General features: G+C 43.9%; 6 protein-coding genes across 6 annotated transcripts; 2 read left to right on the top strand and 4 right to left on the bottom strand.

Moving 5' to 3' along the window:
• Positions 1-292: 292 nt before the first annotated feature.
• On the bottom strand, positions 293-2,583 carry FOBCDRAFT_243015 (avenacinase; the record flags this gene model as incomplete). Its single annotated transcript, XM_054706642.2, has 4 exons — positions 293-1,883; positions 1,928-2,073; positions 2,115-2,238; positions 2,303-2,583. The coding sequence occupies 4 exons, from the start codon at positions 2,581-2,583 to the stop codon at positions 293-295; spliced, it is 2,142 nt and encodes a 713-aa protein (XP_054562617.2).
• Positions 2,584-5,662: 3,079 nt separating this feature from the next.
• FOBCDRAFT_230442 (uncharacterized protein) lies at positions 5,663-6,901 on the top strand. Its single transcript, XM_054706643.2, has 2 exons — positions 5,663-5,772; positions 5,830-6,901. The coding sequence occupies exons 1-2, from the start codon at positions 5,740-5,742 to the stop codon at positions 6,784-6,786; spliced, it is 990 nt and encodes a 329-aa protein (XP_054562618.1). The 5' UTR covers positions 5,663-5,739; the 3' UTR covers positions 6,787-6,901.
• Positions 6,902-9,463: 2,562 nt separating this feature from the next.
• FOBCDRAFT_142612 (uncharacterized protein) lies at positions 9,464-9,952 on the bottom strand (the record flags this gene model as incomplete). The annotated part of the gene is given in 2 exon segments (XM_054706644.2): positions 9,464-9,697; positions 9,716-9,952. Coding segments are annotated over 2 exon segments (471 nt in total), but the record flags the coding sequence as incomplete, so codon positions are not given.
• A 369-nt stretch (positions 9,953-10,321) lies between these two features.
• FOBCDRAFT_230449 (major facilitator superfamily domain-containing protein) lies at positions 10,322-12,196 on the bottom strand. The gene is made up of 3 exons (XM_059609833.1): positions 11,596-12,196; positions 10,904-11,542; positions 10,322-10,857 (listed from the first exon to the last, which is right to left on the bottom strand). Exons 1-3 carry the CDS (start codon positions 12,122-12,124, stop codon positions 10,673-10,675), a joined length of 1,353 nt encoding a protein of 450 aa, XP_059467790.1. The 5' UTR covers positions 12,125-12,196; the 3' UTR covers positions 10,322-10,672.
• A 1,575-nt stretch (positions 12,197-13,771) lies between these two features.
• Positions 13,772-15,490, bottom strand: FOBCDRAFT_278620 (FAD binding domain-containing protein; the record flags this gene model as incomplete). The annotated part of the gene is made up of 6 exons (XM_031187596.3): positions 13,772-13,858; positions 13,906-14,121; positions 14,180-14,352; positions 14,404-14,757; positions 14,809-15,015; positions 15,094-15,490. The coding sequence occupies 6 exons, from the start codon at positions 15,488-15,490 to the stop codon at positions 13,772-13,774; spliced, it is 1,434 nt and encodes a 477-aa protein (XP_031034861.3).
• Positions 15,491-16,326: 836 nt separating this feature from the next.
• On the top strand, positions 16,327-17,363 carry FOBCDRAFT_141176 (uncharacterized protein; the record flags this gene model as incomplete). The annotated part of the gene is made up of 3 exons (XM_059608121.1): positions 16,327-16,434; positions 16,493-16,734; positions 16,778-17,363. 3 exons carry the CDS (start codon positions 16,327-16,329, stop codon positions 17,361-17,363), a joined length of 936 nt encoding a protein of 311 aa, XP_059465684.1.
• Positions 17,364-18,322: the final 959 nt, after the last annotated feature.

Below are 18,322 nucleotides of genomic sequence, written 5' to 3' on the forward strand. Positions count from 1 at the left end.
CGGCGAAATATACTAGACCTAGTAAGGGTTAGTAGGTGGTTTTGGGAACGAACCTCGCTCGTACAGCGGATTTAGTCAGGTAGCGAGCTAAGTACGATGAGTCCCTAGTGACCAAATTATGATCAACATTCTGACCTAGTTCATAATAAGGATATTTATTTGGATATAATAAATATGTAATATGCCTAAGAAATATACAAAATAGAGAATATAACTAATATGTCTGGTAGATATATACGGTGTAGGTAGGTAGGTAGGTAGGCAGGTAACATAATCTATGACCTATATAAATTTAGAAAACGACAGATCCTTCGACAGGCAGATCACGGCTGGAGAAACCAACCTTGATAGAAAACCGACCCTTCGGAATAAGCCAATCCTGCTTAGTAACGTCCCAGAAGCTCATGTCCTTCCTTCTAAGCACAAACGAGATCTTTTGGCTTTGATTCGGCGAGAGCTTCTTTGTCTTGTCAAATCCTCGAAGCACCTTGACAGGGGTCCCGCGAGGCGCAGAATCGGGCAGAGATAGGTAGAGGTGCGGAACCGTCGCCCCTGCAAGCTTGCCCGTGTTCTGCACAGTAATGGTAACCTTCACCAGAGGCTCGAATAAAGCCGGGTTACCGCCAGGCTGGGTTGGACGGTTCAGCGGCATAGGAGAGGCATTTCGCACGAGTTTCGTCACTGAGCCAAGCTTGACGCTGAAAGTAGTATAGCTCAGGCTAAACCCAAACTCGTACAGTGGTTCAATGTCGCTTTCGCTAAAGTGTTGGTAATCAGTGTACAAGCCTTCGGTAAAGGCAGACTGCCAGGAGTCAATACCGGTAGAGCCAGTCAAGTTGACGACGGAGGCATTAAAATCAGACTCGTTGTGGGCAATGGTGTATGGAAGCTTGCCACTTGGGTTCAAATCGCCCCAAAGAATATCTGCGATGGAATGGCCAATCTCCTGGCCTGGTAGGTGACCAGCGATGATTGCTGTAACATTCGGGTTGTCTGCCCAAGGCGTATTGTTAGGACCGCCTGTATGGGTAACAATAGTGTTATTGCATTTTTGGCTGACAGCGTCGATGATTGCATTGCCATCCCAATCAAGGCCCAGGGTTTCGCGGTCGGTCGCTTCACCGATATGGCTCTTGACAAAGACAAGGCAAGCCTCTGGGGCAGGGTAGATGCTTCCAATGTTGCTAGCGATCGCCTTGTTGTCCAGGATGTACTGCACCAAGTCACTACCCATGCGTTCCTTAATCGCCTGTAGTGGGGATACGAAGTACGAGAAACGACCAGTGCCGGACCCGCTGCCTTGGGTATTTGCACCCATTTCAGGGCCGATGGGGTCGATGGGGTTTAGCGCGAATTGTCCCTGACTCAAGTCTGCTGCGTCATTGCCGAAAACGGCAATGTTCCTGGGGGCCTTGAACGGCAGTGCACCGTCATTCTTCAGGAGGACTGCACCAGCTGCACCAAGCTCCCGAACAAATTTGCCGTGATCCTTGCGGACGTCGCGGTTCTTGGTCCCGCCTATGTTCCACATAGGTATCTCTTCAGGCGTCGCTGGCAGGAGAATGGTGTTTCCCGTGGCCGCGGTCTCTTGTTCCTTGAACTCGTTTAAGCTGAGGTCGAGAGCGGGATAATCTGGGCTGTTCTGTTTGTGGCGAAAGTAGGGCGTCAAGATACGGCGAACCATGTCATCAAGGCGCTCCTCGGAAATATCGCCGTTCTCAACATACTGCGACATGTTCATGAAGTATGGCGAAGCCCAGCCACCTGGCATGTTGAGGCCAAGTCCTGCGTTGATTGAAGAGACTCCAGAATGCGTTGCGAACCAATCCGACAAGATGGAACCCTGGAGCCCTAACTCGCCCCCTTTAGAAGACCATTGAGCGCTTTGGAGTTTGCGCACGCATGTGTCTGGTTGAGTAGCTGATACGAGCACATAGCATGGTCGGCACCAGCGCGGATGCCGTCCGCAAAGGGCCACATGTAAAGCTCGTGCATAGTGCGGTCATCGATATTCGAGCTCAAAGAGTTTTGTATGACTGTCCCATCCTTGCGCATCGTAGGGTTTCGCATCGTCTCAGCTCGTTTCCGATGAAGTGTTTGATAGTGGTTTACACGCCATGCTCCGTAAATGCGGCGATTGTTTCCGAGACAGCAATGCCGGCAAGGTAAGGGTCGGCCCCGAATCCTTCCCAATTGCGTCCGCCGAGGGCCGACCGGCCAAGAGGTCCTGCGACGGGCCTGTATAGCACCCAAGGTTAGTGACTGGATCAGACCGCGAGTCTGTATAAGCAGGACTCACTACCAAGCGATGTTGATTCCTTTTGCTCGAAACTCCTCTGCCATGAGAAGCCCGCGCTCTCGAATCATAGCCCTATCGAAGCTTGCACCAGCTGTGATTCCTGGTGGAAAAGTAGTAACGAAGTCGGCCTCTCTGACGCCTAGAGGGGAATCCTGAAGGCATATTCCTTTGAAGCTTAGGCGAGGAATCGGCGCAATGTTTCCACCGCAAGGTCCATCAGTGCCATCGACCAGGCTTGATTTCTCTTCGAGGGTGAGTTTGAAGTCGTCATTTTTACCAGTCATGGGAGCTATTGCTCGGGTTAGTCTCTGTCGAAACCTCAACGCCGCTGGTTTAGGCATATACGGGAGGGATAGACGGGGATCATCTTGAAGTGAGAGCCATTCTGTGCTATGGCCAGATGCGTGGATGCCAATAAGGCCAGAAGGCACTGCACACGAGCCATGGTTTCAAATTTGAATGCAAAGGCAGTGAAGGGTGAAAGATGTGCAGTGTTTGCCTTGATGGCCCTGAAGAGGTCTGAAACTCTGCTCTACTTATATTTATTAAGTCTTAATGTGCCAGTGGCTCTAAACAACGCTACATACGACGGCCGGGCCATGGTCACTCCCCGTCTTCCAGAGAGCCCGGTTGTACGCCTCCATATTTAGACAAACGTCATCTGCTGTCTTTCCGCCCCGTACAAGGTTTCTCTGGTTTTTTTACTGGAGTAATTAATTTATATGCGACCTAATGCGTCTAAAGGAGGCATGGCTGGCTCATGGAGCTCCGAGGTGCATCCGACTCCCTAATATTGGAGCTATTAAAGCAGAGGCTAGTTGGGAGATAGCAGAAAACTAACCTTAGTCCAAGACCTGGATCCTAAGTGAAAAAATACCTAGGCAAGCTTAGGATAATCTGGGGTAAACTTAGAAGTTTCTAATTAGTTGTTTTGCCTCATTAACTAATGCCTTAAGTCATCTGACACCCGGAGAAATAGTTACACACAATGTCTTTACGACTAGCTAGATGGAGATATGCAAAACCTTGGCAACGATAGTCATTAGACTGTTAAATATCGCATTGTTATAGATAGCATCTGAACTTCTTTCGGCATTAACAGGTTTAACTAAGCCTCATCCTATATAACAGATCTGGGGCAGCCCTCAACTTAGTGTTATATATCTTAAACGAGATACATAAATAAGATACATAAACAAGCTACTTAAATAGGCTACTTGAGTAAACTATAAGGATATATATATTAAATAGGATTCTTTTATAATATTAAAGAAAAATACTATAATTTATATAATTATTCTTTTTTTTAAATTTTATATATAAAGTTTAAGTCCTAAGTATTATCTAACTATATTTATCCTTAACTTATATTTCTCCTACTATATTATTTTATAACCTAATCTATTCTATTACTAACCTGCTAAGCTAGCCTTAATCTACTAATATTTATAGTTTTTCCCTAAATACTAAAACCTTTTTTTCTTAATTTACCGTTTTCCCCCTTTTTTCCTCCTTACTTCCCCTCCTTTACCTTATAATAGCCCTTAATTCTTATAATAAAATATTTATATTATTAATTTAATTAACTTAATTATATATTTTAACTTTATAAACTATATCTAATATAAACTATTATTACTACTTAATATACTACTATTAATAAAGGCTTATTATTACCTTAATATACCTTAACCTTATTTTAAGTAATTAGCTAGGTTTTTAATGCCTTTATTTAACTTATAATATATCTAATAATAAATATATTTTATATACTATTATAAAGTTATATTTAGTAATTAAAAATTATAAGATGAACTTATTATATTAATTATAATTTATTAATATATAATAAGTCTTTAACTATAATTTTATAATAATAAAAAAAGAAATATAAATTTAAGATCTCTTTAATATTAAAATTATTAATTTATATTAGAAGGCTAGTTATATAATAATTAATTATTATAATTAAATAATTATAGCCTAATTAACTATTATTAATAATAATTATATAATAATATATCTTATAATAAAAGTAAGGGTTTTTAGCTTATTTTAATATAGCCTTTTAGGGTTAAAGCCTTAGTAGTAATTACCTTAAAAAGGTAATAATAAAGAAGGTATTTAGCCTATTAAGGATAAGAGAAATATCTTTATTATACTTATAGATTAAGGCTACTTAGTTAGTTAAATCTTAAGGTTTAAGGCAGTAATTATATAATCTATTAAGACTTAATATTAAGGTTATTATATTTTTTAATATAATATATAATACCTTATATTATATTATATTAAAAATAAATATCTTATTTTAGTATCTTACTTTAATACCTTTGGCTTTACTTTATGTATTCCTTAATAGCAATTTTAACTTTTAAATAAAGTATAAGTAAATTATATGTCTTATTATATAATTTAATTAATTTATTTTTAACTTTAAGTCTTTTAACTTTTATTACCTATAACCCTAAATATTATTTTATAACTTAATACTTAATTATATTAATAATTATATAAGGTTTTTAATTTTAATAGTTATTTATTTATATTAAGTAGTTATTTATTATTTTATTTTATTAGTATTATAATAATAATATTATATATATAATACTTATAATATCTACCTATAATTTAAGTAATTTAAGTACCTTTTAGAATTATATAAATAGACTCTATTATATAATACTACTGATTTAATAATTTCTTACTAGCTTTAAGAAATGTTATTATTAGCATAGTATAGCATCCATATACTAAGACATCGGCATAACGCCAATTAAGTCTTATAGTAAAAGAGGCCCTAAGTCTTCTAATCCATGCTGAAGATAACAAAAACTCTATTAAATGATATAAAGGGTCTTGAGATAGATGCTTAAAGCCTTTAGCTGGCTAAGGTGTACTAGAATGTGGTCTTTATATAGAACTTGTGTAAATTTGCAATAAATGATATTCCAGAGACTATAAGCCTATAAAAGAGTATAAAACATAGAGACCTATAAGGTAGAGCTCTTCCAAGCATGGAGCCTCTCTAATGGCTATATCCTACACTTCTTACTTAGGTTAACCAGTCCCGTATAGTATACGGGTTCCGCGGAGCCGAAAGCGGGACATAAAGGCTGTTAAGATTGGCTAATTAAGAGTCCCAAACCTTATACTAGGATAAGGTCACTAGGTATACGGAGTTTGGCTCGGAGATTGGTGTTTACCTCCAGTACAGGATATTAGTACATTAATTATAAGCAGTTAGCACAATAAATGTAGTCCCTTTTACCTCCGCTTAACTCCAGGATATCCATAGCTCTTTATCTACATAAAGTCGTAGCGGCCAGGCAGTCTTAATCCTCTTTAACTATTAAAAAAGATCTCAACTTCTATAAGATCTCTACTAATAAGTTTAACATTATCTTCAATTCAAACTCAGCTGCATAGCTTTGTACAACATGTCCGCTATTCAGAATGTTGCTATAGTTGGGGTATGTCCTGTCTTAATCTTCAGAACTTCTAAGCGAGACGATACTGACTACTTCAAGGCTGGCGGTCACATCGGAGGCGCTTTCGCCAGAGCCCTGATCCAGGCTGGCAACCATGTGGTGACGGCATTATCTCGCTTTGATAGTAAGAGTCAGCTGCCCATGGGTGCCAATATCATCAGGGTCAACTACGAGGACGTGCAGTCAATTGCTGAGGCTTTAAAAGGGCAGCACTTCTTAGTAATAACTCTGGCTGCTACAGCCCCAGAGGAGACTCATGCCAAAATCGTTAAGGCAGCGGCTGAGGCTGGTGTTCCATATGTCATGCCCAACGCATTCAGCTATCCGATATACCAAGACAATCTCTGCGAACAAGATCTTTATACGAGCATTATTAGAGGTGGCATTGCAAACCGCGTATCTGATATCCAAAGAAGCGGTGCAGCCTCTGTTGTCCTATGCTGCGGTTTCTGGTATGAGTGGACTTTGGCGATGGGGGAGTCATCATTTGGGTTCTCCATTAGGGACCGCAAAATCACCTTCTTCGATGATGGCAAGCGTACCATCACCGTTAGTACATGGGAACAGTGTGGGCTCGCTTTAGTTAGCTTGCTAAGCCTTCCCGAGACTATCACATCCCCCTCACTTGCCGGCTACAAGAATAGGAACGTCTTAATCAGCAGCTTTAGTATCTCGCAAAGGGACATCCTAGACAGCCTACATCGGGTTCTGGGCACCACCGACGACGACTGGGATATAAAGTATGAATCGTCAGCGCAGCGGGTTAAGGAAGGGGAAGAGGAAATGAGAGAAGGAAGTCAGCGCGGCTTTATAAAATGGCTCTGTGCAAATACATTCTTGCCTGGTAATATCGCGAGTGATTTTACCGACAAGGAGATTGCAAATAGTGTCCTAGGCCTGCCAGAGGAGGACTTGGACGACGCGACGAAACGAGTGGTGACTAGGCTTGAGAATGGCTGGAGCCCATTCGAAGAGCTTGGAAAGGGCGGCAGTTAAGGTTATGCCCGATAACCTGTGGCAGCATTTGTCTGCCTGGTTCAGATAGCTTAACTCTATGTTTTCTCCTTATCTAACTATTCTAACCTTGTGATACTTTCTTAATACTACGTACATATACTATAGCCCCTGTTTATATTAATAGTGTATTAATGTTTGGCTAATCTGTTAAATCTATTATATGTTGTACCCTATGACTTTAAAAGTACATGAGAACCAGTGGTTCTCATGACATCTATCGTTGTGGTATATTTAAATAGTTAATCGATGAAGAGTGAGGAGCAAACGAGGACCTCCGAGATTGATAGATTGATTTTGTAAGTACGAGTTCCAAAACTGATGGCGTTGACCTATCGCCAACGATAACCAAGTAATCACTCTGAACGAACAAATTTTGGCGGTAGACGTTGATATCGATCTACTCGGAAGGATTTGATGAGCCTAAATGGAAATCGCATCAGTTAATTACCCCAAATGGCTGTGTGGCTCAGCATCATGTATGGCTGTCGTCGTGTCTAATCCTCTTGACCTGAGCTTGTTCTCCATCTACCCGACTTTTTCTATGCGCCATGTTGATGAATTGTAGTCAAGATCTGCATGCAAACCGCCGCCATCGAGAGAAGGACTTGGGATACAATCAAAGGGATACTTCGCGTGGAAGGTATACGTGGTTTCTACACCGGTGTATGTGCAAGCCTGGACCTCTGAGCTCGTGCTGTTCTTAACCCTGACTTAGCTGTCGTCTGGGATACTGAGACAATGTACGTAAACAACTCCTGGATTCTTTGTTGACATCAGCCATAAAAACGTTTGTGCCGTTACTTACGGCTCTACACGGTTCGCAATTTATGAGACTATCAAGGAGACAATCGGCAGATCTTTTTCAACACCACCGATATTCGCCCTGGCTCCTGTGGCAGCACTTTCGAGATTTTGCGGCGGTTTCGTGGAATCCCGCTAATATTGCCAACGTACGAATGCAAAATGAGCAATCATTACCAACTTAGCTCTGCAAAAACTACCGTCAGATCTTTAACGCGCTGTCAATTCTGGCACAAGAGGAAGGATAGAGGAGTTTCCTATAGGGTGCTTGGCCAACTGCATCCGAGGTGCAGCTATGACGGCGAGTCAACTATCATCGTATGATCTATTCAAGCATCTCTTGGTCAACAAGTGTAAGTTGACCGATCACACGATCGCGCGAAGTGTATCGTCTGTTTTTGCGCCTTTAGTAGCCACCACCCTCTTTAACCCTATCGATGTTATCAAGACTCAGCTTATAGTATCCTCCCAGCGGGGTTTGACCATCTTTTCTACAGCAAGGACTATGACTACTAAGGAAGGATGCCGTTGGATGTGGCGATGATGGCCGCCGAGCTTCAAACGCCTCGGACCACAAACTGTGGTAATTCTTGCGCTTTTGGAATAACATCGCTCTATATATAAGCGGTCTAGCCAGACGGAGAGGATAATGTCGATGTAAAGACCTCGTGCTGCATATGTAATACTTGATGGAAGTCTACGACCAATATTTTAGGTCTCCACGTAGTTCTATTGTCAGTAGCACTGTACACGTTATCTCTAAGGGGCAGAAAGACCTTTTCAACCAATCGACTTAATACCCCTAAAAGTCATCGCTTATGCCAAAGCCTCGTGTGCTTCGTTCCAGCATCTTGTTCGACGTCCAATGTCATGAGAAAAGATGCAGTATTTTAGGCTCTGAATAGTCACAAATTCGATCACATGATATCTCAATTAGATGCAAGGTCTGGATACAAGGCTTGAGCATGTGACTCGTGGGAGATAAAAGACATAAGACCCACAGCGATGGAGTGATATCTATCAATGTCGTTGAGTGTGAAATGACCGTGAGCGACCGAATGGGATATCCTGATGCCGCCAAGAAATACTTTTTCTTCTCAACTCTAAGCAAGTTCCGTTCCGACACTCAAAAAAGGTTGGTCATGAGCTATTCTTGGAACGTTGTTGCATGCATAGATCTACAAGCAGGGACGGAACGTCACAGTGCGCATACGGCACAATATTCCTTGTCAATGGTATTGTCTTCCTCCCCCAGCCTCGTTCCAGCCTCCTCGACGAACTACTCCATAATTAAGCTGTGTGGTCTATACTCCCTGTTCTCGTCTGAATCCTCTCGGTCGCGGTACGTGTTTGTAACCTCGTGTAAGCCTAGAAATGCGAATATTGGTACCTCTATCTTTGGTTATATCTATGTATTGATTTATGGACTAGAAGTATTTCGGAGCGTTTGTGCTAGTATATTTGGCATTGATGACCAAGAACAAGTCGAATATACAGATAATTGACATATCGAGGGTGAGTGCGGCGCATTCGTGTTATGAATATTCTGAACACTATACTTTGAAACAATACGTCAACAAACATACAAATAATTGACATTTCTTATTGTCACGGTTTTCGTAGCACACGGCGATCAAACAGCTTTTCATGAAAGTTTCGATTTTTACATCCACTACTGACACAATTTTACCTTGTCCTACAACAGCTTATTCGTCCCAGGGTTTAACAGACGGCAGATAACCGGCACTCTCCAACCCCCCTAATCTATGCAGCCGATTCGTCTTTATTCGCTACCGCTTATTTCTCTGATTGATATTTATAGCTCCACAGTTGCAATCGTCAAGTACGTAGGTCCCTATTCAGTATAACTAGAGAGTCTAAATAGAGTAGAGTTCTTAGTATGAATCTTGTGGAAAAGACTATTTAGATGCCGCAGTAGAATAGTCCCAACTTGCTCAATTAGGTTCCCATCCGGATCACGAAAATAGATGCTCCGAACTTTTCTAAGAGCCCCGGCTCTATTAAGGATCTTATCACCTTCAAGGACCCGTATACTATTATTACTAAACCTCTTGATTAATCTCTGGAGCTTGAAACCGTCTCAGACTATGAAGCAGATGCACGCGGTGCCGGGTAGAGAACTAGATGCCTTAGGTTCAAACTCTTTACCCTGCTGGTGCAGGTTGAACTTGTGCGTGCCGAACTTCAAGGCAGTTCGTGGCATGGAATAAGGGTCGCTGGGTGAGGTAAAGGTCTCTATTTTCATGCCGAGATGCTTGGCATACCACTCGGTCGTAATAGGTACGTTGTTACAAGTGAGGACGAGATGGTCAATAACCTTGACAATGGCTCATGGTCGAGACATGGTGAGTGGGCAATGTATGTATAGTCTCTGGCGAAATCACGACTGTTCAGAAAAAAGGTTGGTCGATACGTGGGCTGTAAGTTTTGGCTTATAGCTTGGACAAAACAACTTAAGACTTGGAGAGAGTTGGGCGGTGTCTACTGGCGGAAAAAAGAAACCTTGCACAAGGGTGCAGAGACCTGATGTAATGGTCACATGTTACATCTTAACTGTAGAGTCTAGGCCTATGTCCAATGGGGAGGACAACTTTTAGCCGAGCAAAAGGCATGAGTCGAGGCCGTTATCTTTACGCTGACAGCTATACTATCTTAGGACACCTGCTTTGGTAATCAAATTAGCAAAATACCATACTAAGACGCCAGGCATCCAAGACACAAAAATTCTAATTTAATGGAGAGTTTATATACAAGCCGGCTATGATCTAAAACGCCGCTTCGTGTGGGTCCCGAGTAAGATGCTTGCTCAAAGACGGAATCAAACGATGCCTCGATTTCCATTTTTTAACATCTAATGCATCTTCAGCAACAAAGCATGTGGCCTTTATGATGCCACTTCGGCCAATACTGGTTTTGCTAGGCGTGAAGATAACTAACGGCTGAACGCAACTGCTCTAGCCTTTATACTCCCAAACACCAGTGTTCGGGACAACTCTTGCAAGAAAAATAACTATTAGTCCACCGAAGATCTTAAGAAACGTGCCTATATCTTGATTAGCCTGCGTAGTATTGTCAATAACGCTATTTGGTGCCTACAAATAGTGAATGTCCAACCGACTCCTGTTGCATTCAGAAGAGGAACGATTGTAGCCGATATGGTCGCACCAAAAGCATACTGTAACACGTACTTGCTGCATACCACTTCGGAGCGTTCGGCAGGAAATATTTCTATTACCAGTCAACATTTGTTCCTAATGGCAAGATGGGGACGAACCAGCGGTATACGTATTAAGTCCATTCCAAGCCCCCATCAGGCCAACGCCAATCCAGAAAGCCATGACGATGGGCAACGCCAAGCCCCCGATTTCTTTTTCCAAACTCCATCCATAGAGAAGTAAAGAAACAGGCAGTACGAAAAATAAATGGACCAGTCCGCTGTTCAGCCTGTCTTTGGGCAGGCGACTGCCGCCACGTTTCACAATGTATCGCTTGACAGCATGATCCGACATACGCCCACCTAGGACACTCCCAACGATGAAGCCCATCCCCGGTGCAATGTAGAAGAGACCGCTGATCAAGGGCGTCGTGATATGGTATCGAGGAGTGATAATGTGTCTGACACATGTAAGCAGACCGTATTGTGAAATTGCAAGGAACCCGCATGTCAAGTCTGCTAGAAAGACTTGTGGCCGGAGAAACTGCTTTAAAATCTTGCTAGGGTTGAATCTTTTGAGGACTCCCGAGACAGATCGTTCCGATGCTGATAGCTTGCCATGAAGTTGCTGAACCTCGCTCTTAATAGTCGGGATGAAGAAGAAAGAGAGTACAAAGCCTAGGCCAGTCATTGAACACTGCAACCAGTAGATACTCCGCCAGTGGCTAAAAGTGATGATTATACCACTGAAACATGGTCCTATTCATTGAGTTAGTAAGTTCAATCTCGGTGAGCACTGCTGCAAGGTTTACCTATAGCCGTTCCCGCGACACTTCCAACTTGCATTAAACCGACAGCTCTACCGCGAAGAAAAGGCTCGTAGATATCAGCAATGATAGTCTGACCAGCTACCATATAGTACGTGCCTGTAAGGCCTGAAAGTACTCTCAGCGCTGTGAAGTCTGGCAAGTTTGTCGCCACAGCAGTCCCAACAGATGTAGCCAGCATGAAGAGGATAGCGGCATTATAGCTGTGTCGTCGGCCGATTAACTCAGCGAGGGGAGACCATATCATCGAGGAGCATCCCATAGCAGCCAGAACGCCAGCATTCGTGGCATTGATGATTTCTGTTGTGGTTTTGAGATCGGAAGCGATCTCGGGAGTGGCTACAAGTAGCGATGTACTAGAAAACGTCACAACTAGACAATTCCAGCTGGTGATGAATAAGATCAGATACTTGCGTCTATTGCCAAGCTCCTGTTGACCATCCGTATTTGAGGGCGGTGAAAATTCGACTTCGTCCGCCGAGCCAGATTCGTTGGTCAACCATAAAGTTGGCATCTTGCTCGTGTATCGAAATTAAATTTTCTGTTCCATTCTGCAGATATCCTTATCGTAACCGAGGATCGGAGCAAAAGGTGGACACCGAGCGCTCGGCGGGTTTCACACGGCGCCGACCCAAGGTTACCGAGATGCTGACTTAAGGTTACCGAGATGCCGACTTTGAGCTAATATTAATATGCCCATCGATTTTTGATCCAAGCGTACATACCGGGGTCTGAGAATCTGTAGCGGGAGGCAAAAGATATTCAATTGAATGAATTTTGGGTACTTTGCAGGGCTCAAGAATAGATTGCGGAAATACGGGTCGAGCGACGAATAAACATGTTTGAAGACTGTTGTTGTTGGTTTGAATAAAGAGTTTGCGTGCGCTGGATCTTCTGGGTGGCTCACGCAGGCAGACAAAGAAAGGACTACAGCGGGTCCACGAGGTACTCGAAGCCATCACTACCAACGCAACGGATGGATTGTAAAGGCCATGGCCATATGCTAATGTCATATGCTTATCAACATTTGTGTATTGAAGGTCCAAGTTGGCTGAACAGCGCGACAGGCGAGCTCCATTCCAGATCGTCATTTCCGCACTGAAGTGCCGAGGCAGATCCACTAACTGTATTGGTATGTCATGTCAGTCACTTCCCCGCAATTTCAGAACCTGGGGTTACTTATCACTACACTACCTCTGTAGTTGGCTTGAACACGCCAGACAAATAAGGCTTCAATAATAAAGTTTATATCTCTATATGTAGTACTATAATATCATCCAATAAACAATATATCAGCTACTCTAATACAACGAGCTATCATCGGCAAGGACTATATAAGCCAGAAGGCTCAAGCTTACATCCACTCCGTCCCCGTAAATCCAGAGCACAAGTGCATTGCTACGGCTGATGCGACGTGGCGACACATTTGGAAACCTCAAGGATCCAAGCCTCAACACGTTGGGGATGGGGTCATGGTTCGAAGCTGCTGCTGGCAAGCATCTGTGTGAAAGCTAGCTTTCCCACCAAGTGTTAGTGGATTTGATCAGCTCAGTAAAGCGATCCAGGGTAAAAGGTATAAATAACAGGTACCTCCCCCCTTGTATCCACGACAATACTGCTTGCTAATACGAACTCAATCTTAAATATGCAGACTAAGTTATAATTACAACCTAAATGCTTTATTAATTGGCTCTCTTAGTAATTAATTCCTGAAGTTGCTCGTTGCAAGCGGAAGCAACTTTGGTGAAGCAGACACCAATGCGCTAATTGTTGGCGTGGTTGATATTCCCCAGTAGGTACCTTCATGCTGGGGTCGAGTCTTTAGATCTTATGCCACGGCGTGATTTATTAGCACTTGTACACATTCCTTTGCTGACAGCTGAGACCTGTGGCTGAGAGCTTATATCAGCACACCACACTTAGTGCATACCCTTATGCTAGCCAGTCTAGTAGTTCCCTCCAAAACACACTTCGTGCTGTATAACAATGATGCCAGGCCTGCCAAACGTAACACTCTCGCGGCAGCTACGTTAACAAGATCAGGCGACGGTTATATTAAGAGCGGCTTATACTACTAAAGCTATCTTGATGGATTTTCCTCTCCTAGCCCTCTATTACCCTGATATCAATACCTATCACCTTCTCAATAGTACAACCTCTCTTAAGGATTAATAAGTGTCTTGAATCTCACCTCCGGGTCATACTTTCGACGCAGCTCAATCAGTCTATCCCAGTGTGACCCATAGGCCTATGAACAAGTTAGACGTGCGACTTTATCAACAACGTATATCTTACCAGTTTAGTATCCACCAATTCATCTGAGCTCGTAGGGAGGACGTTGTATTCCTGTGATCCAACGATGTCTTCCGGGGCATGCTGAATAAGTTGACGCGACATTTCGTTCTGTAGCACCGTGCCGTCTGATGGGCTGCCAACTGCTGCCAATATATAATGCCTGAGGTTCGTGGGCCGAGGCCATGCAACCTCGGCGACGCCTCCAACCGGCGGACTCTGCGTCCAAATTAGTTTCCGGCCTCGGCAGCGGTAAGGGTCATAAAGGACTTCTTACGAAGACAAAGAATTCTGGAACGATCATGGTCAAGTTGTGAATGTCTTTGTCGATGGCGGCAATCTTGTCAGGCCATGTGAGAGCTCGGAGGACTGTATCCTCATTCGCGTCCGCAAGGCCCATTGCCAAGACGTGCAATTCGGCCATGGATCTGTTCATACCGCTGATGTTCACTACAAAGAAGAGTCAAATCTGCCGCACTTTGCAATTGAGGAGAAACTTACTCTGCATATCGAGGACTGATTTAATGTCGCCTACCCTGGTCTTGTCGATGGCCCCTGGCATCTCCAGTGCCCAACGAAATGCTTCACGGCCGTGGTTCTCTCCGCAAGCATCATAAACTTGGAGAACAATGACATCTCCAGTGAAAGTACTCAACTGGCCCGTCTCCAATACCGCAGGGAGCAAGTGCTGCTGTACGACAAAGGTCAAAAAGTTCAACTTGGGATGCTGCGGCTTTGATATGAAGTCATGGATTTTACTTGCAAGCGCCTGTAAGTGATCTTTTGGAATCAAGATCATGCCCGACCAGATTCTCGTTGGATACTGATGGGCTCGTAGCACAACCTTTGTCATGACTGGTAGAGTTAGTCTGTGGAGCCTGCGGCATAAGGACAAGAATTACATACTGCCAAAACCACCTCCACTCCCTCGGAGGGCCCACATAAGCTCTGGCTCAGTCGAAGCCATGACGATGGAACCATCGTACTTTACGACTTCCGCATCGATGAAATTGATAGGATCAGATATCATGCCGAATTCGCTGCTCATCCAGGAAAATCCGCCGTGAAGAATAGATCCACCAACCCCAACACTGGGAGTCCTGGCATAGGTCACTGCCAACAGATGCTATGTCAGCTACAATGATAACCCCTGTGTCGCATCATTCATTCTCAAGAAGGGAGTGTACTTACAGCTGTATTCAGGATCAAGCTCTTTCATTCGCTCCGCGGCCTCAGCCCACGTCATCCCCACGCCGACTGTTGCGAGCTTCTTCTCGGCGTCATAGTCAAAGTCAGTAAAGCCCAGGAGGCTGACTATGACATCTCGGGCTGAAGGAGACTTGAATCCCCGGCCGCGGATGTGAAAGTCCAAGTCTGACTTGTAAAGGAAACGCATCATTTCGGCGAGGGAGTCAGCGCAGCTAGGGATAAGTACAACAGCAGGTTGGCAGTTGGCGTTGGCAGAAAATGTTGCGGTATGGCGGGAATAGTCGTCATGGTCCCGGGTAATGAGATCGTTCGGGCTCAGCTGGTTTGTCAATGGCCTGAGCTTGGTGAGAACTGCCTCAACCCCGTTGCGGTGCGTCATGTTGAAGAATTCTAAAGCGTCGTAGTATGTCCTTGCAATGAATGTTATTGTCAGTATTTACTGCAAAGAGATGAATGATCGTACAGAAATTCATCATTTCTAGATGGAGGGGGACTTGGATCTTGAGCGTATCTATCCCAGCTTCTACACAGAGACATCATTGGCTGCATTGCAGCATCGATATGCGACCGCGCTAGTCCGACACTAGGCCGAAGGCTCCATCTTCAGACAGGAAGCAAGGAAGGAGAATTAGTCACTAGTGCCGTGTTCATAGCGGAGTAGCGTCGGAGTAGCGTCAGTTTAGCGCGTCCATTACAAGTTTAGAACCAAAACGATTTGCCTGTGGGAAAGACCGATCCTAATGTTGCCATTCCGCATATTGTAATCAATTATTCTTGCTTTATATTGCTCTCATCTGTCAACTCCTCCGCTGTCGGCAGTTGCATGGAGACTAGCACAAGGTTTGTTATTAATGTATTACTAATTGGTCGACGATAACCGAGGCTGGAACCTAATTTGGAAGATAAGTCATATCCGCTCTTCTGCATATGAATGAGGTTTGTTTGGATTATTCTGCGGTGCGAAACTAGAGAGAATTTGCTTGCGGATGGCACATTTTGAAAGCGCTGCTAGTTCGAAAAGCTGACGTATTTCTTATCCGCCCTTTCCGACGAACTGTTTGGCATGCTCTAGCTATTGAGTCACATCCGTTATATAAAGCACTGTTCCTATGCCCTCAGCTTATATATGACGATATTCGAATCTAACTCGCTTCCCATAAACAAGCTCTACACAAGAGAACTTCTCAACCTCACGGACTTTTATACCGTCTCATCATGTCTTCTATCGTGGCCGTTGCAGGGGGTTCCCGTGGACTGGGTCGTGCTATTGTTGAGGCGATCCTTGCCGACAACAAACATCATGTCTTCATTCTTAGTCGACAGGTAAGTCTTGATCCCTTCGATCTTAGGGAATATGATCAATGGCTAACGAACCCTCCAGACGAGCGAAGAGGGAGAGAAAGAGATAGGTGCAAGATTTCTGCAAGTTGACTACAGCGACATCGATAACATCAAGACTCTACTGGAGCATCACAAAATTGATACTGTTATCTCAGCCCTTAGTGCTAAGGCAATCGGATTATACGAGATGAATCTTGCTGTCGCCTCCGAAAAGTCCAATGTCACCACGAGGTATATTCCTAGTATTTGGGGCATTAAATACCCCGCGAGGCAAGTAGTAGTGTAAGGTCTCTATATTCATGACCTTTGACTAACTCTCTGCTAGCTCGCCTCTACCATTTGGTCCACCCAAGGCCGCTGTAATGGACTTCCTCAAGACAACGGACTTGGAATATTCCGCATGGTATACCGGCTTTTTCATCGATTACTACGTCTCGCCTCCCCTTATTTCGCCTCTTGATCACTGGACCGTTTTTATCGATATTGCAAATCGTACTGCGGCGCTGCCGGGAAGCGGTGACGTTCCCGTTGCCATGAGCTACACGATGGATGTTGCAAAGTTTGTCGCCGGATCGCTTTCCCTATCTAAGTGGGAGAGAGAGACGCTCATCTACAATGACAAATTGACAATGAATCAATATGTCCAGGTTGTTGAAGAAGTTAGAAGAGAGAAGATACAAGTGACATATGACTCTCTCGACTTGCTGAAGTCGGGGAAAATCACGGAACTTCCCAGTCATCCTCCCATGTACGAGTTTGTTTCTAAAGATGTCATTCAGAGCTTTCTGGCAGCTTTCGGAATTCTGTTTGAAACGGGCGAGTTCGACCTCAGGGAAGGTTATCGTATCCAGGATGGTTTACCAAGTCTAAAGCTTCAGAACTTTAGGGATCTTCTGACGCAGAGTCAGTAAGAAGTTATCCAAAGGTTATCTCGCTGCGGCAAATAGAAACTACCCTACGGACGCTGCATGGGGACCAGAAATCCGTGCATGGCACTAAGTGGGCTATACAGTTGGTTTGATTGGTTGTTTGACCCACAACCAATAAGTGGCTTACTAATCTCAGAAAATATGGCTAGATAGCTCTCATTGCGAAGAAATAGAGTCAACACTATTATCCTATCTTCATTCTAAACGACATGCCATCCACAAATGGCGGCATCAAGATCAGCCAGAAATGCATGCTTCCCGTGTTCTGCCCAGAAACGTGCCTGTGATAGACAGCTGCCTACTTGTAGTCGCTGTGCACAGTAGGTTCCCATCATGCAACAATAGCTCTCGGAAGCATCGCTAACTAAGTTACCAGGCACAATGTGAGATGTGGTTATAGCCAGCCAATGCCCTTGCAGGATTTATCAACCGAACTGTCCGTTCTCAACTTTAATACCACGGCGCTCCCTCCGTTATTTACCTTATCTCTTCTGCAGTTGCGAAGCATACGAAAGAAGCAGAACCAGACTGCAACAGGGCATCATGAGTTGGATGCTGTTCTTACATCGCTTCTCTTCAATACTCTCGAGGGTCTTGGTTTGGGATTGCAGGAGGTTATCGACATCTATTTCCAATCTACACACCAATGGCTGCCCATAATTCACCCTGTCACCATCAGACAAAAGGCTGCAGCGTTGAGGAATACGCCGTGTGCTCAAGTCGCATGCCTTTTGTTTCACTTTCTTCTTGTTCTTCCACCGTGCTCCTCGAATTTTCTTTCAGACATCGATGTCTTGTCGTGTTTATATCATGACTGCAAAACCTTATTCTCGCTTTTTCAAGCACACTATCGGAATGAACTTACTACAATACAGTCAGGTCTCTTGCTTGCCTTGTATGAGCAAAGTCGTGGCTGCTATTCTGATGCGTATGTAACTCTA

Source organism: Fusarium oxysporum, chromosome VIII (genome assembly GCF_013085055.1).
Source record: "Fusarium oxysporum Fo47 chromosome VIII, complete sequence".
Taxonomy (NCBI): Eukaryota; Fungi; Ascomycota; class Sordariomycetes; order Hypocreales; family Nectriaceae; genus Fusarium; species Fusarium oxysporum.

Coding starts and splice junctions, on each gene's coding strand:
- FOBCDRAFT_230449 (XM_059609833.1), bottom strand. CDS start 12,124: ATGCCAACTTTATGGTTGACCAACGAATCTGGCTCGGCGGACGAAGTC. Junction 11,543..11,595: donor TGTCGCGGGAACGGCTATAG/GTAAACCTTGCA, acceptor CTCAATGAATAG/GACCATGTTTCAGTGGTATA. Junction 10,858..10,903: donor ACTTAATACGTATACCGCTG/GTTCGTCCCCAT, acceptor GACTGGTAATAG/AAATATTTCCTGCCGAACGC.
- FOBCDRAFT_230442 (XM_054706643.2), top strand. CDS start 5,740: ATGTCCGCTATTCAGAATGTTGCTATAGTTGGG. Junction 5,773..5,829: donor AGAATGTTGCTATAGTTGGG/GTATGTCCTGTC, acceptor GACTACTTCAAG/GCTGGCGGTCACATCGGAGG.